The sequence below is a fragment of the Felis catus genome, chromosome A2, assembly GCF_018350175.1.
Source record: "Felis catus isolate Fca126 chromosome A2, F.catus_Fca126_mat1.0, whole genome shotgun sequence".
Classification (NCBI taxonomy): domain Eukaryota; kingdom Metazoa; phylum Chordata; class Mammalia; order Carnivora; family Felidae; genus Felis; species Felis catus.
Window position 1 is genome coordinate 157,285,197 of NC_058369.1, and position 26,549 is coordinate 157,311,745.

At 44.5% G+C, this 26,549-nt stretch overlaps 2 protein-coding genes across 2 annotated transcripts; both read left to right on the plus strand.

The window, feature by feature from the left end:
* Positions 1 to 13,828: 13,828 nt before the first annotated feature.
* Positions 13,829 to 19,055, plus strand: LOC111559554 (taste receptor type 2 member 143-like). The gene is given in 3 exon segments (XM_023250675.2): positions 13,829 to 15,173; positions 15,176 to 18,230; positions 18,764 to 19,055. Coding segments are annotated over 2 exon segments (1,116 nt in total). The 5' UTR covers positions 13,829 to 14,806; the 3' UTR covers positions 15,925 to 18,230; positions 18,764 to 19,055.
* A 1,064-nt stretch (positions 19,056 to 20,119) lies between these two features.
* Positions 20,120 to 24,115, plus strand: TAS2R60 (taste 2 receptor member 60). Its single transcript, XM_045052918.1, is given in 6 exon segments — positions 20,120 to 21,138; positions 21,141 to 21,353; positions 21,356 to 21,385; positions 21,388 to 21,546; positions 21,549 to 21,593; positions 21,596 to 24,115. Coding segments are annotated over 6 exon segments (921 nt in total). The 5' UTR covers positions 20,120 to 20,930; the 3' UTR covers positions 21,862 to 24,115.
* The last annotated feature ends 2,434 nt before the right edge of the window (positions 24,116 to 26,549 follow it).

Here is a 26,549-nt window from a genome sequence, read left to right on the forward strand (position 1 = left end):
GAGAAAGCATCGAATTGTAACTGGCCTGTAGGAACAGCAGTGAACAAGCATAATTATTGTCCAGAAACTCTCTTGACCCTTAGGGAGTCGAGAGTTTGACACCAAGAACCTTGGAGGCTCACACACAATGGAAGTGACAGAATGTCCTCATTTAATTGGGTAATCCTGACTCCCCTCTGCCTTTGATCCCCCATCCTTTCCTAGCCAGTCGACTCTAGGCAAGTCTTTGGAGGTCTCTTGACTTTGAGCAGGTGGGGCAGGACCTTACCATGATCTCCTCACCACCCCTCCTGTATCTTCAGTTCTATGAACTCTATTTATTAGGTCCCAGAAACAAAGTCACGGTCCATCCAGCATAACGTCAGAAGTCCCACTCTTCATGGAAGAATTCTGAGATGAGAAGGCAATACTAAAGAAATGAGACGATCTAGAAGTCAGAATGCAGCTCTTTGACATTGCTGCGTGGGAGAGTTGTGGGAGAGGTGCCGTTTTCTGCACACCTCTCCAGGTGGCCCACGGGCAGAACACCGATGGCTCTTGGAGTCCTTATATGACCCGGAACTGTGCTAAGCACTTTCCGTGTATTTCCATATAGTCTTTGTAAGAAGCCTGTGGGAGACGTTCATGTGCAGATGAGGAGGCTGAACTGCAGGAGGCCTAGTGACCCGCTCAGGTTATACGGCTAGTCACGGTGAAGGTGATCTTCTGACGCAGGTGGTCTGACACCACAGCTCATGCTCTCTGTTTAAAGCCTGTGTATCTGTGTAGACACCAGAAATTATTTGTGTGAAGAGTTTGTTAGTGGTGGTTAGGTTCTGGGGACTCTGTGGTTTGCATTGTGTAAAAAATCAAGGAGCAGTAAAGAATGCTACTAGCTGGACACCTGGAACAGAGGGAAGGGCAGCTGTCATGGCACACTGGTCTTGTCATCAGGGAAGCTTCTCCAGGTGTCCTGACCCCGAGCTGCCCGTCTAAAGCACGTCTCCAGAAGGAAAGAAGGTTCTGGGCCGTCACTTAAAAGCTTGACGTTCTAAACTTGAGGGAAAAACCCTGTTCCTTGGAGATAGGACCCTCCTCTAAGTCTGGGAGCCACAGGGCACAGGTGGTGATGTGGGGACGTGGGCGGGCGCAGCAGTGGCCAGGATGGACAGCAACAGCAGGGAGCTGAACCCTGCACAGCTGTGTGGGGGCGGGGAGGCCCGTGGGGGGCCGGGTGTGGAGATCCACAGACCAGCCTGGCTGGCAGGGCACGCAGAGCCCAGTGCCATTGAGATGCGTCATTTGTCCCCAGGCCTTTGCGACCTGGAGAAATAGCTGTTACTACTCCATACAAATGTGTTTTATTTTATTTTATTTTTTCCTGTTAAGAACATCTCCTAAACTGGGCTATGTAAATGTGCTATTCTACTGCCCTGGCTGCCTTATCGAAGGGTGAGTTAAACATTTTTTTGTTGTACTTATTATTGACAGTGGCCTGTAAGCTCTGGAGGGCGGCTGTTTTTGCTGACCATCACCACCCCCCTCAGGCGGCCCTGTTTCTTCACAGTGCCTCAGGCCTTCTACCTTATCGTAGGGAGAGTTCCCCCCAACCCTCCCGCCCCATCTTGTTCTGTATCTGGGGTGTCCAAATGCTTAATCCAGTCTTGGTCTGGAACAGGAGGGAGCCCAGTCTGGTTCAGCACTGCCTCGACGGCTGCCTAAAATTGACCCTTCTATACTGAGTGGAAGCTTAGGACCTCCTTCGTGGCTATTGGAGATAATGTGGTGCCGTCCCCCGGAGTGGCACACTGTTGACTGGAAGGCCCAACCTGGGCCAGGTTGGACCCAAGTCAGAGCTTCTGTCCCCGTCTCTTGTGCAGAAGGATGGAGTAATCCAGGCGTGGCTGACCAGTGCTCAGGGGGTCAGGGCGTCACAGGCTGGGCTCAGAGCACTGGGAGCACCCGTCACCTGTGAGTCCCTCCAGCTGATCATTCACAAGGGGCACTCTGAGGTTCAGGCCAGGACACGGTCATGGGTGACGGCCAGGACAACTTGGCCATCACTTTTTTCTTTAGGAAGTTCTTTTCAGAATTTTTATTGTACCACGTTTTTTAAAATGTTTATTTATTTTTGAGAGAGAGAGAGACAGAGAGACAGAGCAGGAGCGGGGGAGGGGCAGAGAGCAAGGGAGACATAGAATCTGAAGTAGGCTCCAGGCCCTGAGCTGACAGCACAGAGCCCCACGTGGAGCTCGAACTCATGGACTGTGAGATCATGACCTGAGCTGCAGTTGGAGGTCCAACCGACTGAGCCACAAAGGCGCCCCTCTACTTTACCAATTTTTAACTATTCTATGGCTACCTGCATTCATTCTCTGTGTACACGTTCAAGCATTACAAATAAAATGGAAACCTGCCTTGATCACCATTCCTGATTCTGTCCCCTCATTATAGGCTCATTTTGTAAACTTTCAGATGTTTTTTCCATGCGTTTTTCTCTATGTGTGTATATCATATATCATCATACATGGTTTTGTGGTTTTGCGTGTATGTATATTTATATAAATTGGTGTCAACAGTACATGCTGTATAAATTTCCCCGAAACAGCTTTCTTCACTCAGCTGTCTTAGAGATTCCTCCATATCAGCTTGTATAGATGCAGCTAATTCTTACAACTATTGCAGAGTATTCCATAGTATAATGTGTCATTTTATTTAATTAAAGATACTCTGTCTGGACCAATGTCCCCTTTTTATAAAATAGTTTAGTTTAGTTTAAAATGTTGTTTATTTTATTCCCTTATTATCCTGAAAGGAAATTCGTAAATAATACGACTTACTTAAAACATGACTTAAGATCTATACAATGTTCTAACTGTGATATAATGCTATTAATAATCGCCATTTATAATAAAGTGATATGTTGACATGTAGATGGCTCGTGTGCACTGCCGATGACATCATAAAGTAGACAGATGCTTGCACCACGTATAGACTCAAGTGAATGCTATAGCCCCAAATGCAGACAGATTTAGGTGTGTTTGTTGCTGATTTAAGTACTTTGGGTGATGTTGCCATCGATTTCAGAATTTTTGTGAGATGACGAACAACTTGTGGTAAAGATTCAAACTTAACAAAGTTCCCACATGTCAGTTTATTTGGTAGTTCCATTCTTAGAAGAAAAGTCATCGCATATGAAAAATTGTGCAGAAATTACTCTGTGTTTGTATATAGCCGAGTTAAATTCTCGGCTCAGATATTTTTCACCTACATGAGTGTCTGGCGGGACCCCGAAGTTCTTACTGGCCGGGGGACATTCTTCATTGTGTGGGATACATCGTGGCCCCCAACAGTAAATGCCGGTAGTAAGCCCAAAGACGGTACAAATCAAAACACCCACACGAGTTTCATAACTGTCTTTTAGAGAGGGTCACAGTGTCCTCAGTAAGAGCTACTGATCTCTTGATGACTTTTTTTCTCTAGATTTTTGCTATTGTCAACAAAGCGGTGAAGAGTATCCTTATCTATGTCTTTTTATGCACATTAGAACAGTTCTTCAGGGAAAGATGAATCCCCAGGTCATTTCAGCCCAGGTGCCCTCACACGCCAGCAGGGGCATCAAGTGCAGCTTCTCTAGAAGATGGCTATTTCAGTTTCACCTCTTTCCTGTTTTCCAGGTGACTCCCAGACATGGCTCAGAGCCGGTTCCCGTTCCTGGCTTCTTCTCCATCTCCAGGAATGCAGCTTTCCTGTGGTGTAGGTCGTTGGTACCTGTCCCTCCGAGGTAGGTGGCACACTCATGGTTTCGAAGAGCCCACCGTCCTCCTCCAAAGAGGCTCTCCTCTGTACGTGCGTCTCCTCTACCATAATTTACGTCACAATTTCTGCTGTGAAGGGTGACCTCTGGTGGGGCACCCTGCTGGTGGGGATGCCACCACTTGCCCAAATGTCAAGTTCAGAACAGGAGTAAAATATCAAGAACTATTATTAGGTTGATTTTTTAAAATTAATGCATTTTAACCGTGCACATTGAAAATTATGAATAGCTTGAAGATGTTTCTCAGGGAGCTGGTGAAGTGGGACTTGTTCCCAGAGAGACTGATGGGGAAAAAAAGGAGGTAGAAGATCCCAGATAGTGACTGGGAAAGAGAGAGGAGGGCCAGAAATGTGGACGTTCAGGCTGGCAGGGCACTTTGAGGACACGTCGTCTAATTTTTTTTTTATTTTTGGGACAGAGAGAGACAGAGCATGAACGGGGGAAGGGCAGAGAGAGAGGGAGACACAGAATCGGAAACAGGCTCCAGGCTCTGAGCCATCAGCCCAGAGCCTGATGCGGGGCTCGAACTCCCGGACCGCGAGATCGTGACCTGGCTGAAGTCGGACGCTTAACCGACTGCGCCACCCAGGCGCCCCGACACGTCATCTAATTTTTAATGCCCATTCCATGAGAGAGACCCCTCTGAAAAGCCTCAGGTGCAGCAGGTGCGGCTGCCTGTTCTAAGAGAAGCAGCGTTCCAAAACGTGACAAGAAGCTGTTAAAAGACTTGGGATTTGTTCATAAGTAAGGGATAGAAAAGGCAGTTTTTTTGTAAATGAGGAAAGACTTTGGGGCAGGAGTGTTGTGGGAATGAATTTCCCTTCAGGAAAGGAAACGAGTAGACCGACAGCAAGGAGTTTGCGTTGTGTTTCTTTTGCTTTGTCTGCGTTATCTTTCCTGGGTTGTGCCTCTGTTACTAAATGACTGATATATAGGGCTTAGTATTGGACAAAAATGTTTTTGTATATATTGCCTCATCTAACGTTCCACACATTTGCAAGTATTTATTATTACAGTCGTACACACCAAAGTGGAAAAAGAGGAGGAGACAATTGTGGGTTACAGGTTGAGAAAGTGACAGAAATAAAATCAAGCCCAGGGCTTCCAAATCTAAATTATGTGCCCTTTACAACAAACCAGGCCTGAATTAATTTAAACTTGTGGAATGTTATGGTGAGCATTGTATTTTTATAGCTTTCTTTGGAATGTCATGATGGTTTCTTAGATTCTCTGATGTTTGCCTGCATGGGTATATTTACTCATTGTCCCTGTTGGTAAATAAGAAATATTATGGGGAAGAGGAGGAACAGGAAGATGAGAAGACACTTGTTCAGTACTCCACACAACAATCTTGATTGTTTTGAGACTCAGAAATTTGAGACTCAGTCCCTGAAAAATGGCAAGGAGATGGCTTGTTTGGCTTGTTCCTTTGGCCCCACCGGGCGATGGAAACGTGGCACGGTGATGTGGCGTCCCGATCTTCCATTCCGGGCAAAGGCTCAGTGGCAACAGCTTCGCTGTGTTTTTCTGAGGAAAAACACAAAGGTGTAGACAGTGAATCTAATAATAGAGAGCAAAATCTAGAGCACATATGGTATCCTCGAATAAGATGAGATGAGAAAATGATGTATGCAAATATGCTTAGCATAATGCCAGCCACATAATAGGTTTTCAATGAATATGGTTCAATATGAGATTGTATTTCTTTCCTAGAGTTCCCTACTTCATACCTTGTTGATTAAAAAAAAAAAATCTCTCCTCTGACTTTTATTACCATGGTCTGATGGGGAAAAATGAACCTATCTACTAAGCTACCTACCTGGGAGCCCAGTACCCAGCCCCTCCTGGGTCCACACCCCCTCACCCAGTGTTCCTGCAGCCATCCCACAGTGCTTCCCTAGCTCTACCCAGTTGGAAACTCTCCACTGCAATCCTTCTATTTCCTTCACTTCTGCACATGCAAAGTGATTGGAGCTTTCTGAAGGGATTGTCAGGAGTTGCTGGATGATTGGGAATGTGTTTTTAAACACCTCTATTGAGTTTTTTGTTTTTGTTTTTTTTGTTTTGTTTTTTGTTGTTTTTTAGTTTTATTTATTTTTTGAGATAGAAAGAGAAAGGGAGAGAGAGAATCCCGGGCGGGCTCTGTGCTGACAGCGTGGAGCCCGAAGTGAAGCTTGATCCTGTGAACCGCGAGATCATGACCTGAGCTGAAACCAAGAGCCGGACGCTCAGCCGACTGAGCCATCCAGGCGCCCCTTCCTTTATTGGGTTTAAGAAGAAACCTGTGAGATCCCATATTGTGGTGGGAGCATAGTGGGTGTTATGTTCTTCATTTGCCTCTTTATTTTATCCACCAGTTCCCAGGACTGTCGCACCCCTGATCGTGGTATATAGGTCAGCACATTTTGGCCTCCTCCTAGGAAGCGTTTCATAATCTGCTACCACCAACACTCCCTTTATCCCTCATGCCCCCTGGAAGGTGTATGATGAATGCTGGGTGGGGGCTGTTTGAGGATCTCAGGAGGGACGAGATGGAGGGATGTGAAGAGAGAAAAGTTAGAAGAATAATCACTGTTTGAAAAATGGGAAATCTGAGATGATGATTTTTTCTAGAAGAATGATTAAGCCATTTTAGAAACATGACTCATATATTGACTTCTGCCCTTTTTCCTCCAAATGATTATGAAAAACACATACTTGGAAGATTTTAATAAGATTATGAGTAATATTAGATCATTCTAATTCCTGTTTATGGAGGACAGCAGTCCAATACTTAATTGCAAGAGGAAAATGAATCTGTGCTTCTAGGAAGCACTGCTGTTTACAAAAACCAAGAAGGATTAGTTTGGCTGTATTCGCTCGTAGGCCTCTGCTTGTTATCTTCTCTTATTTTTTTTTCTTAAGATTTCATCAAAGTTGTATATACATCTAGTTTAAAGAGCTAGATGTTTCCACCATTTGTTTTAAGTTTATTTATTTATTTTGAGAGAGAGAGTGCATGGGAGGGGCAGGGTGAGAGAGAGAGAGAGAGAGAGAGAGAGAGAGAATCCCAAGCAGGCTGTGCACTGTCAGTGTGGAGCCTGACGCAGGCTTCCATCTCACAAACTGTGAGATCATGACGTGAGCCGAAATCAAGAGTGGGACGCTTAACTGACTGAGCCACCCAGGCACCCCTCTGCCAGTTGTTTTGAAAAACAGTGGTTCTTGCTCCCATTCTCTTTCAAACCCCTCTTTCCCAAAGCAGCTGCTTTCACTGCCTTTAGCTGTGTGTGTGTGTGTGTGTGTGTGTGTGTGTGTGTGTGTGTGAATTATATGCTTGTACTGCTACTTTTGATTTCTCAATCTCGGGCATACTTTCCACTATAGAACATGAAAACAGTTCTTCTTCACCCTGTTTCCATGGCAGACCTTTTCTGTCTCACTTTTCAGTGTAGTTTTATTGCAGTGTTGGCTAAATCGATGTTCAGTATTTGAAGTGTTATGACTGTCACATAATAAGAAATACACATTTGGTCCCTGCCTCTGGTTTCTGACACAGACCTACTAAAACCCTTGTAATTTCCTGAGTGTAGGGGTGCTAGGAGCATCTTTTGTTCCAACATATAGTCTTTGACCCCAGTTCCTGAGCAAGAGCTTCTAAGACCCTTGGAATCTCAGGAGCGATCTGAATGTTCTTTTGATGCAAATGACAAGACTGTTGGCTGGCAGCCCCTGCCTTCAGAATATGGAGCTGGTGCCAGAAAGACCCAGACTCCTCTACAACGTTTTCACTTGCAGCCCCACCTCAAACCTCTGGAGACTGAGTCCATCACTGGTGGTCCGTGATCTAATTAGTTGTACCTACATAGCTAAACCACCATAAAAACCCTAATCAAGGAGTTTCTGAGAGCTCCTTGGTTGGTGAACACATCCAAATGCCAGGTAGTGAACTCCAGCTCCACAGAGACAGAAATTCCTGCACTTGGAACTCTTCTGGGTCTCACCCTATATATATTTTCATCTGGCCATTCATCTAAATCATTTGTAATAAATGAGTAAATGTAAGAAAGTATTTCTGAGTTTTGTGATATCCTAAATCAAGTTATTGAACCTGAGGAGGATGTGTGGGAAACTCCAATTTAGGGCTGGTTGGTCAGATGTACGAGTGACAACCTGAGGCTTGAGACTGGCATCTGAAGTGGGGTGCATTCTTGGGACTGAGCCCTTAACCTGTGGGTCTGCATGAACTTTGAGTAATTAGTGTTGGAATTGAATTGTAGGCACCCGGTTGATGTCTGGAGAATTGGAGAATTGTGGTACGAGAACCCCCCCAACCTCCACCCCCAATTTGGTGTCTGAATTTGGTGTCTGCTGTGCGTAGAGAAACAAGTTTTCTTTTAAATGACGAGGTAAATGCTATTCATGGTGGACCTGTGGATTCCACAATTACTTTTTCTTTCCCTACGAACTTTTTTGTTTAATTTTTATGTTTATTTATTTTTGAGAGGGAGGGAGAGACAGAGCGTGAGCAGGGGAGGGGCAGAGAGAGAGGGAGACACAGAATCCGAAGCAGGCTCCAGGCTCTGAGCTTTCAGCACAGAGCCTGACGCGGGGCTCGAACTCACCGACTACGAGATCATGACCTGAGCCGAAGTCGGACTCTCAGCCAACTGAGCCACCCAGGCGCCCCTTTCCCTACAAACTTTTGTTTTCTGTTGAGTTAATAATTGCCTCATTACATTTGCTTTTAGCTTTCAGACTTTTCATCGGTGGTCTAAATCCTTCTCAGCAATTTTGGAAACGTTTAGTAGTCTAAGATTTTATTTGCCTGAGAGCGTCTCTAGTGGGGCCTCTCGTTTTGTTCCAGTTTGGAATTGGCCCTGATGCTTGGTGCACCTCCCTTCCCCCTGAGGTCAGCCCTTCCAGTTAGTTGTCCTGGTGACCCCCTAGGCCTGTCTCCCTTCCTGGACCTTTATCGTCTGTACTCCATGCCTTCCTTTATCGTGATACCCTCTAGCTTCGGAGGAGTGGTTCCCAGGGAAGGATTACACAGAAAGTAAACTGTGTGTGAGACTTTGCTTATCTGAGAAGTCCTTATTTTTTCCTTGTACTTGAGTGTCCAGATAGGAAGTTTAGGTTAGAGATGATTGTTGCAGTGCCTTCTAGCTTCCAAAATTACCTTTTAAAAGTCTAAAAAATACTCGAATTGCTAATATTTTGAAAGTGGTGTCTTCCTTCCTTCTTGCCCTCCCGAGAAGCTTCTAGGATCTTCTCTTTGTTTTGTTTTTATTATTTTTTAAAAATATTTTTAAGTGTATTTTTTTTTTAGTTAGAGAGAGTGAGTGGGAGAGGGACAGAGAGAGAGGGAGAATCCCAAGCAGACTCCACACGGTCAGCGTGGAGCCCACCTTGGAGCTGGAACTCTCAAACCCACGATATGATGACCTGAGCCGAAACCAAGAGTCGTCCGCTCATCCGACCGAACCTCCCAGGTGCCCCAGCTCTTCTCTTTATGTTCGGTCTTCTGAAACTTTATGGTGACCCAGATACTTGGAGGGCCCTTTTAATAGGAAAGCTTATGTCCTGTAGTTCCGGGAATTTTTCTTCACGGTTATTTTGTTGATGGGGTTTTCCCTTCCATTTATTCTTTCTCTCCATTTGGAATCTCTATTAGTTGGATACTGGGTATCCTGGATTAGCATTCTTTTTGTTTTTCACCTACAGTTTTTTTTTTTTTTTTGGCTCTGCTTTCTAAGATATTTTATAAATTTTATCTTCCATTTTTTTAAATTTAATGTTTACTTACTGATTTGGAGAGAGAGAGAGAGAGAGAGGGTGCATGAGTGGGGGAGGAGGAGGAGGAGAGAGAGAGAGAGAGAGAGAGAGAGAGAGAGAGAGAGAGAGAATCCCAAGCAGGCTCCATGCTCAGTGCTCAGTGCTCAGTCCTGAGCTGGACACAGAGCTCGATCTCCGGACTGAGAGATCACGGCCTGAGCCGATACTAAGAGTCGGACGCTTAACCGACTGAGCCACCCAGGTTCCCCTTATCTTCATCTCTTATATTGAGTTTTTTAAAAAACTTTTTGAATGTTTATTTATTTATTTTTGAGAGAGAGAGAGAGAGAGAGAGAGAGAGAGACAGAGAGAGACAGAGTGTGAGTGGGGGAGGGGCAGGGAGAGAGGGGACAGAGGATCTGAAGCGGGCTTTGCACTAACACCAGAGAGCCTGTTTTGGGGCTTGAACTCAATGAGTCGTGAGATCATGACCTGAGCCGAAGTCAGATGCTTAGCTGACTGAGCCATGCAGGCACCCCTCTCATATTGAGTTTTTAATTTCAGATGTCATGTTTTTTATTTGAGAGAAATTTTAAAAATTAAAAAAATATTTAATATTTCCTTTTAACAACATCTTGTTATATTGTATGGTTGTGTTGGAGTCTCTGAACTCTCTGAGAATATGGATTTGGGGGAGGAAATTTTTTTTCCTCCATGCATTTATGGTTTTCCCACAAATAGCTTTTCTGTGGCTTTATTTTTGTGTTATCCCCCACCTTTTCTCAGATACTGCAGACTCAAGCTGAGTGAATGGAAGGGTTGAGTAGAGACTGTGAACTTGTGAATGGGACTTGTTTGCTCCAGGCTTCACTGTAGAGTGAGTGGCTGGGCTAATTATTTGAGGAATCTCTGATTATCAGTGTCTTTAGATCTCCTCTTGGAATGCTTGGATTCTTAGAAAAGTCTGCACTCATTTCGTGCCTGGAATCAGAAGGCCCGGGTGGTGGTGTTCTGGAAGCCAAGGGTGTTCTGGAAGCCAAGGGATGTTTGTTTAGCTGATGGTGTCTGTTTTCAGTGCACCCTTGCCTCAGATGTGTTTGGTGTTCACCCAGAAGATCCTGTTTTGTCCTTTCTGGAGAATAACCTCCAGTCTTTCCCTAGGGCTGGGGAGGAGTGGTTGCCCAGTTATGCAAAAGGGGAGAAGTGATCTGGGAATCTGAATCTTAAACTGACTTACAACCAGTGCTTAGCAGTTTTTCTCCAAAGGCACCTGGTACTGAAAATCCTGAGTAAAAGTCAGGTTAGTTCTTGACTTTTCCTTCTGTTTACATAGGATTTGGTTTTCTCAGATCTGCTACGTTTTTGGCTACTCCTCCATCTACTTTCCAGTGTTGTTTTTTTTTTTTTTCCTCCCCTCATTGTGTTAATATAGATTGAAGACTTGAAAAGTAGTTTCTCAAAATCTCTGTACAGTCAATTTAGAAGAGTTTTGGGGAGGGGTGAAAGAAGATGCAGGGATTTAAAGTCTTTTCCTCTTGATGACTTTTGATCTAGGACATCAGCTCCAAATTTGATTTTTGTAGTGGAGTCCCATCTTATTATTTTTTTAAGTTTATTTATTTTGAGAGAGAGAGAACCAGTGGGGAAGGGGCGGATAGAGGGGTGGGGCACAGAGGATCCAAAGCAGGTTCTGTGCTGACAGCAGCAAGCCAGAAAATCATGACCTGAGTCGAAGTCTGATGCTTAACTGGCTGAGCCACCCGGGCACCCCTGGAGGCCTGTCTTTAACTGAGATCTCACACAGAACGTGTGTGTGTGTGTGTGTGTGTGTGTGTGTATGTACATATATGAACTAGATATAGGCAAAGATGCTCTGTTGGAAGTGGAGGTGAGAGCCTGTGGCTGCACTTCTCAGTTCTCATCTTGCCCCTTCTCTACCATGAGAACACCCTGCAAGGCATGGTTTGTAAACCTGTGATTGAGGAATTGAGGATGATCTATCCCTCTAGCAGATGTTGGACATTTGAGTGAAGTTTATGGCATTATGGAAGGAGCATTGATTTATCCCTTTAGAGATTAATTTTATTGCTCCTCTTTGCTCAAATGGTGCATGTCAGAGAAAAAAAAGACTATTCTAAGATTTTTTGAACTTGAATAAAATTGGACTCTGAACCTCCTTGCAGGCTTTTTTTTTTTTTTAATGTTTATTTATTTTTGAAGGAGAGAGAGACAGAGTGTGAGTGGGGGAGGGGCAGAGAGAGAGAGAGAGAGAGAGAGAGAGAGGGAGAGAGGGAGAGAAAGACAGAATCCGAAGCAGGCTCCAGGCTCTGAGCTGTCAGCACAGAGCCTGACGCGGGGCTCGAACTCACCGCGAGATCATGACCTGAGCCGAAGCCGGATGCTCAACCGACTGAGCCACCCAGGTGCCCCCAAGGTGAACTTTTTTATGAAAATAGCTTTAAAATGCTATTTTTTTTTGTTATCTGAGGAAAGTGCATAAATTTACCTGAAAATTAAGCAATATTTAATTGTGTTTTCACATTTTGATAATTGAAGATGTAAGCTCTCAGATTTACTTTTAGAAAGCTAAGATTCTGCTTTACACTGGATTGCCACTAGATTCAATGTTTCACTGAAGAATATTTACCTGACTGAATGAGTGAGAAGGGGCCTGTGGGGCCAGAAAACTATTGGGAGTTTATTATGCATGGAAATCATGATTAAATTCGTGCATGATTTATCTTTGTGTTTATGCACAGTCTAGCCTTTAAAAACATTGTTATTTCCTTCCTGCTCCACCTTTCCCTGGCACGGGCCATGAATTACCTGTCGAAACCATGGAAGAATCTGGAAGTATTTGCATACCGCAGGTCACTCAAAGGTCCAGTGGGGAATGGACACCAAGATTTACAAATGCTGTTAAATGAAATATGTATTTTCACATGTCAGTAAGGTGACGCAGTGCATTTTTTAACATAATAAGAAAAAATAAAAAAAAACCCTCCCTAATGAACAGAAGCCAAAACAATCCTCTACTAGTGTCGAGTCAAAATGAAGGAAGTGGAAATAGGTCTCTTCAAAATCGTCCTGCCATTATGTGTTGACACCAGCATAATTTCACAGGGGACTCAGGCGTCATGCTAAAGTTTTTTTGCCAATTGTGCCACAGAAAAGGATTCATCAGTTTTATTTTCAGGCAAGAGACACCTTTAGAAAACAGAAACGTGATCCAAACTGGTGAGAAACACCTCGTATTTCGACTGGGGTTGCACATCGGAAAGACTCTCAAAAACAATGAAAAGAGTTGTTTTGCTGTGGCCTCCTTTGGAGGCCGACTCTGCATGGGACGCAGGACCTCTCTAGGATGCATCTTGTGGAGCCCTGAGAGGTGGATGAAGGGGTGCCGGTGGAAGGAAGGGCACCCTCTCCACCTGCTTGCAGAGGAGTGTGGAAACGAGAGAACGTCACCTTGTAGCGCCATCAACCGTAGAAAGGGAAGCGTCCTGAGAAAAACCAGTTCTGGCAAAGGATCTGCTTTGATGACTGGGGAAGTCCTGAGGTTGACTGTGAGCGCGCCGGGGACACTCGGTTACATGTGATCCCAGGAGGGCGTGTGTGCCATGGCCTCAACTTGCTTCTTGATGACATCATGAAGCCGGCCTTTCACCAGAGGATTCCAAGAAGAGCCACAATATTGTGAAACGTGCAGGAGCCATTCAGGGCTGCCGTCTTCAAGGAGAAGCCTGGGGAAAAACACACAAAGAACTAAATCAAGTCGCTGAAGCCGTGTTGCACAACCATTGATCAGAGTGGATTATCTGTTCTCTGGTGATATTTTGAGAAAATGGAAGCAGCCCTTCAAGTAAATGACATACTTGAGACGGAGCCAAACCTCTTTTCCCTGAGGTCTCTGTAAATGTTTATCTTCGCTGTTACTGTCTTTCATCTTTCACAGTAGACCTCTCACTGTGGAGTCTTGAAGTGAGACCATGTCAATTGTGAGTGGCCTTGGGGAGGACCATGGCTCCAGGACCTTTGATATTGGAAGGGGAGACTCCTTTCCCTCTTCCTCTACTTGCACCTCTGCTTCCTTCTACCCTCCTCTCTCTTCCTTCTTTCCCCTTGGCTCTTTTCTTTTTTCTTTAAAAAAAAAACCTTTTTTAAATGTTTATTTATTATTGAGAGACAGAGACAGAACATGAGCATGGGAGGGCAGAGAGAGGGAGAGACACAGAATCCAAAGCAGGCTTCAGGCTCTGAGCTGTCAGCACAGAGCCCGACACGGGGCTCGAACTCACCGTGAGATCATGACCTGAACCAAAGCCGGACACGTAACCAACTGAGCCACCCAGGCACCCTCCCTCCCTTGGCTCTTTTCTTTTTCATGTTCCTAAGCATTCTTGCCCCTTTAAAACCCACTTTAGTTGGTTTCTTCTTCATTGCTCCCTGATCTGAACCAGTGTCCCTGTGTGGTTGGTGGTGGAGACAAAATGTAATGTGTGCAACCACCTTGTAAATGGCAAGGTGTTCCTAACAGGTTGCTTGTTATTCTCTTATTGTCCCCTCCCCACCAAATCCCCACCCAGTGGGCTCATTCTGAGCTCCTTTTGTCATCCGGACTCTTGCTTCCCTGCCTCCTGTTGTGTCTGTTCAGGATCTGCTCTCCCAGTTTCCCTTCTCTTTCTCTTCTTCTCACGACCCATACCTTCTTTTCTCATTTCCTCACCGCCTTCTTAGGAAAGAGTTAATTTTGGTTTGCCGAGCACATTGAAGCTAAGGCATTAATGGCTAACAGATTTGATGCTAACATGTTGGGGAAGGTCACGTTTTAACTGGAGACTCCTCAAACTTCAAAATAGAGCCTCCAGTGAAATTTTAGGCAGCATGAGCAGTCAGTGGAGGAGAAAATGAGCCTTTTCCTGGTGCTTGTGCGTATGAAGAACTTCTTACTCCACCCATTCAAGAGTTGGGCCTTAATGTAATGTGTACAGGCTACTGAATAAAATACCAAACAGGGACATGAAGGGTCCAGGAAGTTTTGGTTGGGGGAGCCAAACAAGGATTAGAGCATCTTTTAAGGAAAAGTTAGGAAAGAAACAGTATGGTTAAGAAATAAAGTACAAAGTATGAGTATTTTCAATCACCCCTGGAGCCTCTCTTCTGTTAATAGCTCCCTGCCTTGGACTCTGGTAAGGAACAGGCAAATACAGGTTAGGCAAATAGACACAGGGAGTCATTGAGCTGGGAGTGATTCGCATGCCAAGAGAGAGATCACAGGGATCCTCTTTTCAAATCCTGGGGGACTGGAGGTGTTTGCTGGCAGGTAGGCTTTTGCATGAATCCAAGGAGAGAGCTCTCTGGATCCCTGGTCTCAATAGGGTGGCTTGGTCAGAGAAGCCGTTTTTCCCTGTGGATGCGTCCCAGTTTGATCAGAACCTCCTGGAGAGGATGCCCTCACCTGCATTGATCTTCATGGTCATCTTCTTCCTGGAGTCACTGGCTGCAATGTTGCGGAATGGCTTCGTGGTTACTGTGCTGGGCAGGGAGTGGGTGCGATGCCGGATGCTGCCCGCGAGTGGCATGATTGTGGCCTCCTTGGCCGCCTCCCGGTTCTGCCTGCATGGGTGGCCATCCTGAACAACCTCTTCACCTTCTTTGATTTTCGTTCCATAATGGACTATTTCAGCATCCTCTGGAGCTTCTTCAAGACTCTGTCTTCCTGGCTCACCGCCTGGCTTGCTGTCTTCTACTGTGTGAAGACCGCCATCTTCTCCCACCCTGTCTTCTCCTGGCTAAGGTGGAGGATTTCTCAGTCAGTGCCCAGGCTGCTGCTGGGCTCCCTGCTCATGGCTGGTCTGGTGGTCGTCTCATCAACCATTGGGACTATATTTCCTGTGCAGGTGACTGCCTCCCAGAATTCCCAAGGAAACAGGACCCTGGCTGATAGACTACAGAGCTATTGGCACTTTTTTCATCCTCATGCAATGCTTATGTGGTTGATCCCGTTCCTTCTGTTCTTGGTGTCCATGCTTTTGCTCATGTGCTCCCTGCACCGGCACTTGGGGCAGATGAGGGATCATAGACTGGGTCCATGTGATCCCAGCACCCAGGCTCACATCATGGCCCTGAAGTCACTTGCCTTCTTCCTTGTCTTCTATACATCATATTTTCTGTCCCTGATTGTCATTACTATGAAAATAGCAACCTTCCAGGGTCACTGGCGCTGGGCCTGGGAAGTGGTGACCTACACAGGTATCTGTCTGCACTCCAGCATCCTGATGCTAAGCAGCCCCAAGCTGAGAAAGGCCCTGAGGACCAGGCTTTGGAGAGCTCTGGAAAAAGGCGGGTTTATCTCAAGTTATCAGTATCAATAACCACTACCAGTGGACAAGCCTGTAAGTGGCTAGAACCCCCAAAGTTTGGGCACTGTCCTTCTCTCTTTTCATTTCCTTCTTTCTTTCCTGTTCCTTCCATGCTGCATTAGCTTTTTTTGTACCCTGTTTTGTTCCTGCACTGCTCCAGGTCCCCAGTTTGGGTCCCAAACCACTGTGGGCTGGGATGGTGGCCTCATTGCCTCACAGACCTCTCGTACCTTCTGTATGAGCAGCCATAACAGATTTTTCCAAGCATCATTTTGGTCTGTACCTCTTTACAGAGACCTGTAATGGTTGTTGGTTATCTCTGTGGTCAACCTGAAGTGTTTTTTAATGGTGGCATAGATTGTCCCACACCATCCCACACACCACTGCCCTCCTTATTACTGCTCTGCTGTCAGCTCGGTCTCTCCACTCCAGCCCAGTAATTTGGCCCATCTGGAACTTCCTTCTTTCCTTTGTCTGCCATTCTTGGCCATTCCCTTCTTTTGTGCCCTGCTTATGACTGATTCCACCCAGCTTTTTCAATGTGGTCCCATGAAAGGCTGAGGGTGTATATGAGTTTTGTGCCATTCTAGGCCCTGCCCATGATTTTGTGTGTTTGCTAAATGTTGAATTAAAAGGAATTGTCTGATGTGGAAATGCTTTTAGGTTTTGGCCAACTGAAGACAGAGAAGGAAAACAAAATAAATTTGCTGTAGTTCTTAATTTTGATAATCCTGCCTTTCCTCTCTCTTCACCCTGGAGGTGGGTCCTGAATGCCAGTGCCTAGCATGGTAGTCTCCACATTGGGTGTTTGCCTCTCTGAGTTGTGTGCACAATGATCCACTGAATGTGCAGAGAAAAGTGGGGCAACTCTAATTTGCATTTACTTTTATTTCATCCTTTTAGTTCCTGTTTTTTTGTATGTGTATATTTTATGATATACAGAATGTATTAGTAAAGTAGTACATGCAAGTAATTAAATGAAGGCACATATGCTTGGATGCATGCTCATAAAGTTTTTTTTGGCTGATGGAATTTGCTTTAGAAATGTATGGAGACCAAAAAACTAGAAAAGGGTTGGGTAGGGGCAGTGAAGGCAAGAGCATCAGGGGTGTCTGTCTCTGCCATCCCTTCTACTCATCTGGAAGCATCTGGAAGACTGCCTTTCCCCGTGCAGAGTTCCAGAACTTTACTGAAGTCTTGGGTGGGGAGGGAATGGTGGTGCAACTCCTATGTCCCGTAACATGTTCACAGCCCTTTGAGTTAGGCCAGGTCTCGTGGGCTTATCTCAGGACTTCTTGATTGGTTGATGTTCTTAATCTCCCTCTCCTAGCTTTTAGCTCTGAAGAGTCCCCCAAACACTTGGTGGCTCCCATCTTGACCAAAAACACAACCCAGTAGCTCATCCTGACTTTTGAGGGTTTCTGTGAACTCTTCCCGGCCTGCCTTTTCATCCTGGTAGGCCACCATTCCCTTAGCCATAGTCAGACTTACCAGATTATTCCTGAGACATAACGGTAGCTCTACCTCCTTCACTGAGTCGCATCTCCTTTACAACATATGAGACGGCGTCTTTGTTGTCCCGCAGTGAAGCCTCTGCTGCTGCTGCTGCTGCTGAGCTCTTCGAATTCTTGGGGTGGGAATAGGAGGCCGTGTAACATTTCCAACTGCAGCCTGGGAATCCTCCCTTTTCATCCCTGTCAGAGAGAGTCCTGAGGTACGTGTTTCCCACGTAGAGAATGTACTCGGGATTCCTGCCCGTACCACCCCCATGATGACACACAAAAAGACCAGCTGTGAAAACTTGCAAATTCTCAGATTTGGCTTCCACCTTAGAAGATAAATTTGAATGTGGGAAAATAAATTGCAACGAATGAAACCAAAAAGCACAAACAACAAAAGAATCACCATAAAACACTTTGCATATTTATATACAAACAATTATTTACCCATTTGGATTAACTTAATCTGCAATAAGATGTGGCCAGTTAGTGTTGTGGTTGATGACTGGTACGTGAAAACACTTTGAGGGCAGGTGCCTAGTTTACTGTTGTGGCTCCAGTGCCTTTCACAGGGTCCTTATGACATAGGAGATGCCTCATGAATTGTTGTCAAGTGAATTGAAGGTTAGCACACGTCCTTCCCATAGTATAAGCTATCGAAGATGGAGGTGGTGGGTGGGAAGGATGAGATTCCATACTGAGAGGTTTGTGGCTGGCCAGACTCTGGAGCTGTGAACTCAAAGTTTGCCCCATTGCTCCAAGGTCCAATAGGCAATGGCCAAATGTCAGCCAGGGGAATAAGGCTAACGAAGAGAGCAGGTGGGAATTTTATCTCCTGAACATTTGCATCTTCACAGAAGGGCAGGGTGAACAAAATACCTTAGTTCCCCATCTCCTTTTTCCGGGAACCTAGTATTCACCATAGCAAGGGCTCTGTGTTGGAAGGACATTTCCACCTGTGTCTTTGTCCCAGGTGGACTGGAAAGTGGAAAGAGATGTGTTTTCTGCATTCTAGTCTCCCTTTGTAGGGTTCTGTGCATGGAACTGGGAGGACATGGTGCTGGCCAGAAGAGGGGTGCACTATAAAATACTCCCTCAGGCTCATGTTACTTGACCCTGAGCCTTCAATACATACTGCCATATACGACCCCAAACTATTTCTGCTTGCCTGTCTCCCTGTAGACACATTAATCAGCTAAAATTCACCTGGATAAGTAACTACTCCCTTAATTGCTGGGTGTTTTTTGTTTGTTTGTTTTGTTTTGTTTTGTTTTTTTATTTTTTTACTCTTTGAAATCATTCCTATGAAAAATATAATCTTTGCTTATTCTGCCTTCCTCTGGCCAAAGTAGATGGTCCAAGATTTGGTGCTCTGACCTCTGCTGCATCCCTGATGCTCTCCTGACCTCTCCTTGGACTACTTGTCCCTCCACAGGATGGATGGAATGACAGGTAGTTATTGTAATAACAGTTGTCATCATCACCCTAATTCTGTCTTGTGCTGGTGCAGATTTATAGTAGAGAGATATATCCACATGTATTTGTGGTCCATATATTTTTTTTTAAATTTTTTTTCAACGTTTTTTATTTATTTTTGGGACAGAGAGAGACAGAGCATGAACGGGGGAGGGGCAGAGAGAGAGGGAGACACAGAATCGGAAACAGGCTCCAGGCTCCGAGCCATCAGCCCAGAGCCTGACGCAGGGCTCGAACTCACGGACTGCGAGATCGTGACCTGGCTGAAGTCGGACGCCTAACCGACTGCGCCACCCAGGCGCCCCTGGTCCATGTATTTTATAGGTGAAGAAAGAGGGCTTCAGAAATGTTAAATGACTAGACTGAAGAGCCACAGATAGTGATTGTGACAAGACTCAAAATCTGGTCTCTGACTTCAGCTGGGGATGAAGGAGACCAAAGTCAAGAATGTGTTCTAACTGTGGCAGAGATCTCTGGTCTTAGAATCAGCTTGGGTCTCTGTCTTTCCTCCATGTAACTATGACCTTAGCTGAGACTCTTAATCTATACTTTGAGGCCTCATTTCTTTCTTGTACAAAATTATTTTTATGTTTTCTTTCACTCTAAAAACTGAGATTCTAGTCATAGATTCTTGTTCAATCTTGAGTTAGAACAGATGATACTTCTGGCTCCTGGGTGGTTCAGTCGGTTAAGTGTCCAACTTTGGCTCAGGTCACGATCTTGCGGTTTGTGGGTTTGAGCCCCGTGTCAGGCTCTGTGCTGACAGCTCAGAGCATAGAGCCTGCTTTGGATTCTGTGTCTCCCTCTGTCTCTGCCCCTCCCCCACTCATTCTCTGTCTCTGTCTCTCAAAAATGAATAAAAACATTAAAAAATTAAAAAAAAAAGAACAGATGATACGTGGGGCGCCTGGCTGGCTCAGTTGGAAGAGCGTGCAACTCTTGATCTTGGGGTCATGTGTTTGAGCCCCATGTTGGGTGTAGAGCTTTACTTTAAAAAAAAACAAAAAAGGGGCGCCTGGGTGGCTTGGTCAGTTAAGCATCCGACTTCGGCTAAGGTCATGATCTCACGGTCCCATGAGTTCGAGCCCTGCCTTGGGCTCTGTACTGATAGCTCAGAGCCTGGAGCCTGTTTCAGATTCGGTGTCTCCCTCTCTCTCTGCTCCTCCCCTGTTCATGCTCTGTCTCTCTCTGTCTCAAAAATAAATAAACGTTAAAAAAAATTAAAAAAAAAAACAAAAAAAAAGAATAGATGACACTTTTTGCATCTTACAGATGGTGAAATTGAGGCTCAGAGGGGTTAACACCATACTCAGTAACTCATGTTGGGGTGGGGGGGCTTGGACCAGTTCCTGCCTTGGTGCCTTATCCAGGATTCTTTCTGCCACATCCCATTGGTTTCATTGCTATCCTGGTAGGGGTTCTCTCATGAAATGCCACTTTAAAGGTCACATTATAAAATGTCGTAACAAAAAAGTCACCTGCCTGATAGTATATAATTGTCTCCTTTGTTCTTTTTGATGCTGGTGTTCACCACAAGTTCTAGGACTTGGACCTCTTTTGGTAGAGGTTTAGCTCATTTTTTGGTCTGTCGGGAGGGTATTCCAAAAGCACCTACTTCATAGGGTCACAGTGGGAACTAGCACGATGGAAAACATTTAGAAAAATGCCTGGAATGAACAGCCAGTTGATGGATGTGAGCTCTGATGGTCGTTAGGTGTTAGCTTAGAGAAGTAGAACTTTCTGTGTAAGGGATGCTAAATGCAAGTGCCTGCCTGATATAGTGTTCATGCCAGTGTTGACATGGGCAGGAGTGGGTAGAGGAGGGGCAGGCAAGTTCAGGGGCAGGCAGGGGGACTTTTGACACTGAGCCTTAGCAATATTTGCATCTGTTTTGAGAAGAAGAAACCTCTTTACCCTCAGGAGATAACCTGTGTCCTCTACACTTGGGGGCAGCTAGAAGGGTAAACATGATGTAGGAGCTTCCAGAACCACCCAACAGGAATAGACCCCGAAGTCTTGGGACCCATCTAGTGCACAGGAGAGATGAATGGAGATGACATGATTCCAGGATCTCCAGTGACTGATAAGAGAGCCATCATCTTGGCTATCATTTTATTATTTTTGTGCCTGGTGGCAGCAGTGAGCAATGGCTTCATCACTGCAGCTCTGGACGTGGAGTGGTTGCTACAGAGAACACTGTTCCCTTGTGATAAATTATTAGTCAGCCTGGGGGCCTCTTGCCTCTGTCTGCAGTGGGTGTGATGAGGAAGACCATTTATATTTTCCTGTATCCAGAGGCCTTCCCATCCAACCTTGTACTGCAGTTCCTAGCCTTCTGGCAGGACTGGCCATCTTATGGTTCTCCACCTACCTAGCTCAGTGTCTTCCATTGCATGAAAATTGCAACGTTCACCCTCCCCATCTTCCTCTGGCTAAAATAGAAGGTGTCGGGGTTGGTTGCATGGATGCTGTAGGGCTCTCCAACTTGAGCACCATCTTATTTTCATAGGCAACCAGAGCTTGTAACAGTACTTTGTAAGGAGAAGGTTGCAATCTGGGAATGCCATTGAGAATACCGTAAGACCATATGAGAAATTCTACTTCTTCTGTTTAAAACTTGTTAGCTGGACAGTCGTTACCGTCGTCTTCCTTTTTGGCATGGTTTGGTCATGTCTCTGGAAAGACACACTAAGAAGGTCTGCCTGTCCATTGTGGCTTTTGTGAGCCCAGTGCCCAGGCACACAACCAGGTTCTCCTGGCTCTCATGTCCTTATCCGTCCTCTCCACCTCCTGTTTTCTATCACCGGTGCTCAATGCTGCAGGTGTTTTTCCATTTTGGGACCCTAGCTACTGGGTGTGGCAGGCAGTGATTTATCTGTGCTCAGCAGTCCCCATCACTGCACTTGAGCAACCCCTGACCGAGAGGTGTGGTGGAGAGGGGCTGCTGTGCAGGGTGCTGGGCATCGTGAGTTGAGATTGATGAAAAACCTCAGAGACACTAAGGCAGAGGGCATGGTGCAATGGGACATGGCTTCTTTAAATCCCTTTGCCACTTTTATGTTCCTTTCCTCTCTGCTACGTTTAATGAGGAGAATGACTTCTATGGAATAGGATTTCAAGGTGGGATCGAAGGTCCTGAGATAATGGGGTAGCGTCACTGATGTACAACCCAGCAAGTCTGTGGCCAAGGCAGCTGTGTTCCCTGTGGGGCTTGATGTGGCTAGAGTCAGGAAACTTTTACTTTCCCTGTGATCGGTCTCTTGGAGGGTAAAATTATCCTTCTGGAGACTGGATGTGAGGATCCTGACGCATCATTCAATTTTTATCTGTTGACTCAGACTGGAGAAGATATTTGGAACCTCAGTTTTCGTCTGGCTTCATGCTGTAAACCACCTTTTCTTTTCTTTTCTTTCCTTGTCTTTTTTCTTTCCTTTTCTTCCTCCCTCCCTCTTTTTTTTCTTTTTTTTTCTTTTCTTTTCTTTTCTTTTCTTTTCTTTTCTTTTCTTTTCTTTTCTTTTCTTTTCTTTTCTTTTCTCTTTCCTTCCTTTTCCTTTTCCTTTTCCTTTTCCTTTTCCTTTTCCTTTTCCTTTCTTTCTTTTCTTTCATCACTTAACTGTTTTCCAGCCATCTACTGCAGTGAAGTCTTCCTCCTTCTGTGCAAGAGTTTCTCATGTCTGAACTCTCTTCACAGAGCGTGGGTCTGGTTGTGCCTGTGTTTGGCAGTATGTGTTATCTAGGATTTGTATGTTTGCAGATGACCTTTGGAGATCCCTGTGAAAGTTAGGGGGTCATGCTATATATATTGCTTATGTTCTCCACAGTGGCCTATTCTGTTAGTCTGTTTCATAAATGTTAAGGTCCACGAACCCACATGTGACTTTTGTTTATGCTGATACTGGGACCTTCTGAAATTTTTGACTTGGGAAAGTTCATCTATAGCTATATGACAAGATTTAAGAAGAAAAGACTTGGGTTTGGTTTGGTGAAGAATGCAGGCTGCTTTTCTGCCTTCCATAGATCTTTTTAAACCTTCCTTAAGCTCAGTTACCTCTTGAACCATTCAAAGTAAGGTCCCTAGCCTTCCCTCTATTGGCTTTATTTGATTTTTAAGGTTTATTTATTTTGAGAGAGAGAGAGAGAGAGAGAGAGAGAGAGAGAGAATATGAATGAATGAATCCCAAATAGGTTCCAAGCTCAGCGCAGAGCCTGACACAGGGCTTGAACTCATGAACCATGAGATCATGACATGAGCTGAAATTGGACCCTTAACCACCTGATTGTACCATGAACATTTCAAACTTAGCAAGTCCACAGTGGATGTCCTTTCTCTCCTCTTCTTCTTCCTCCCCCCCCCCCCCAGCCCCCTCTACTGCTCAGCTGGATCTATTTTTTCTATTATTTATGTCCAGTATACCAGGCTTACCACCTCTGAGATAATTTTCACTCCCCATCTCTGCTGAGCCCTTGAGTCTAATCAGCAACTTATCTTCAGTTGCTACTTCTGCAAAGTCTCTATTATCTGTCCCTTCCTTCCCATTCCCATGGATTTTATTATTGATTAGACTGTCCTCCTCTCTCACCTGCGCTGCTAAAATTTCCTCTTCACCTCTTGGTCCATTACACTCTCCCTTCCCCCCATCCCAGTCAAGACTACCATTACCAGATTCATCTCTTGAAGGCATAATTAACCATTTCCACCCACACTCACCGCCTCTCAGTGCCTAGACATGAAGCAAGGGTCCCCAAACCTGGCATTCACGGACCTCCACAATATGGCAATAATTTTGTCTTCCTTTGTGTCGATTCTATGAGAATTCTGTTTTGTAGCAAAATCTGGATTTTCATTGTTTCCAACATACCTGGAGTTCCCTCCCTGATGTACTGAAAGGTGATCTCTTATCCCCACATCTACCTGTGAAAATCCTATTTAATTTTTTCCCCCTATTTAACCTTTAAAGGTTAATTCCAATGACTTCTCTTCTGGGAAGCTTTTCTGGTTTACTACCTCCCAGGTTTTGATCTCTCTGACCTTTGAGGACATATTACTCAGTTGTGACATGAATTCTATTCTGTGGTGGTATGATCTACATTCATATTTTATACTCCCTAGTATATAAAAAATTACTTTTTAATGTTTATTTTGTTTTGAGAGAGAAAGTGAGCGAGCCGGGGAGGGGCAGAGAGAGAGAGGGAGACACAGAATCTGAAGCAGGCTTCAGGCTCTGAGCCCGACATAGGGCTCGAATTCATGAACCTTGAGATCATTACCTGAGCTGAAATCGGCCACTTAACTGACTGAGCCACCCGGGCGCCCCGTCTCCCCAGTATGTTTTAAAGTTTTTGAAAGCATGGCTGCCTTACACTTTTCTATGTGTTCCTTGAAGCACTTATAAATACTTGATACACTGAACGGAATAATTCTCTTGCACCTGGACCCAGCCCTAAGCACATGGATTTTTGTCTGTACATTTATCTCTGGGCTACCTACTACATTTTAATACTGATGTTTGAGCTGTATTTCCTTCACTATCTGGCCATCTTATTTTTGGAGGTCAGCCTTATATTCTGTTTCTCTTTGACCAATGCACAGTGTAGAAATAATAAATGAGTAAGTGTGAGAGTAAGATATGCCTGATTTTGTGATGCCTTTACTTTGCTTCTTTCTTGTACATTTACATGTTGCTAAGCAACTGTGAATGACTAGCTTAGCGCCTTCCTATGGGAATCTCAGTGAAGTGCCACTTGTCTTTGTTACTGACCCAGTGTCTCTTTCCAGAGCGCCTAGTATAAGCTAATCTTTGTTCCTTCCTCTTTTCACATGTTAGCTAGGAGAACAGAACATCTACCAGAATCTGACTGATCTCCCCAAGGGGACTAGTTCCCCTGGAGCTTGAACACACAGGGAAACATTAAAAGAGTAGCAGTTTGTTGTATTTTTAAAATGCATAGTTATCTTATTATTATCATCAACTTTTGCCTATAGTCTAATTTCATCCTGCATTATGCTGATATTAATAGCAATCATTTATGAATGCCTATTTATTTTATTAATTAACTTATTTTTTGATTTACATCCAAGTTAGTTAGCATATAGTGCAACAATGATTTCAGGAGTAGATTCCTTACTGCCCATTACCCATTTAGCCCATTCCCCCTCCCACAACCCCTCCAGCAACCTTCTGTTTGTTCTCTATATTTAAGAGTCTCTTATGTTTTGTCTCCCTCCCTGTTTTTATGTTATTTTTGCTTCCCTTCCCTTATGTTCGTCTGTTCTATATCTTAAATTCCTCATATGAGTGAAATCATATTATATTTTTCTTTCTCTGACTGATTTCACTTAGCATAATACCTTTCAGTTCCATCCACATAGTTGCAAATGGCAAGATTTCATTCTGTTTGATTGCCAAGTAATACTTCATTGTGTATATATACCACATCTTCTTTATCCATTCATCCATCGAGGGACATTGGGGCTCTTTCCATACTTTGGCTATGGTCAATAGCACTGCTATAATCCTTGGGGTGCATGTGCCCCTTTGAAACAGCACACCTGTATCCCTTGGATAAATATCTAATAGTGCAATTGCTGGGTCGTAGGGTAGTTCTATTTTTAATTTTCTGAGGAACCTCCATACTGTTTTCCAGAGTGGCTGCACCAGCTTGCATTCCCACCAGCAATGCAAAAGAGATCCTCTTTCTCCACATCCTCGCCAACATCTGTTGTTGCCTGAGTTGTTGATGTTAGCTATCCTGACAGGTGTGAGGTGGTATCTCATCGTGGTTTTGATTTGTATTTCCCTGATGACGAGTGATGTTGAGCATTTTTTCATGTGTCTGTTAGCCATCTGGATGTCTTCTTTGGAAAATGTTCATGTCTTTGGCCCATTTCTTATGGATTATTTGTTTTTTGGGTGTTGAGTTTGATAAGTTCTTTATAGATTTTGGATAGTAACCATTTATCTGGTATGTCATTTGCAAATATAATCTCCCATTCCATTGGTTGCCTTTTAGTTTTGCTGGTTGTTTCCTCTGCTGTACAGAAGCTTTTTATTTTGATGCGGTCCCAGTAGTTCATTTTTGCCTTTGTTTCCCTTGCCTCCAGAGACATGTTGAGTAGGAAGTTGCTGTGGCCGAGGTCAAAGAGGTTTTTGTCTGCTTTCTCCTTCAGGATTTTGATGGCTTTAAGTCTTTCATCCATTTTGAGTTTTTTTTTTTTTCCTCTGTGTGTGTGTGTGTGTGTGTGTGTGTGTGTGTGTGTGTGTGGTGTAAGAAAGTGGTCCAGGTTCATTCTTCTGCATGTCGCTGTCCAGTTTTCCCAGCACCATTTGCTGAAGAGACTGTCCTTATTCCATTGGTTATTCTTTCCTGCTTTGTTAAAGATTAGTTGGCCATACGTTTGTGGGTCCATTTCTGGGTTCTCTATTCTGTTCCATTGATCTGAGTCTGTTTTTGTGGCAGTGCCATACTGTCTTGATGATTATAGGTTTGTAATACATCTTGAAGTTCAGAATTGTGATGCCTCCAGCTTTGGTTTTCTTTTCAAGATTGCTTTGGCTATTTGGGGTCTTTTCTGGTTCCATAAAAATTTTAGGATGATTTGTTCTAGTTCTGTGAAGAATGCTGGTGTTACTTTGATAGGCATCGCGCTGAATATGTAGATTG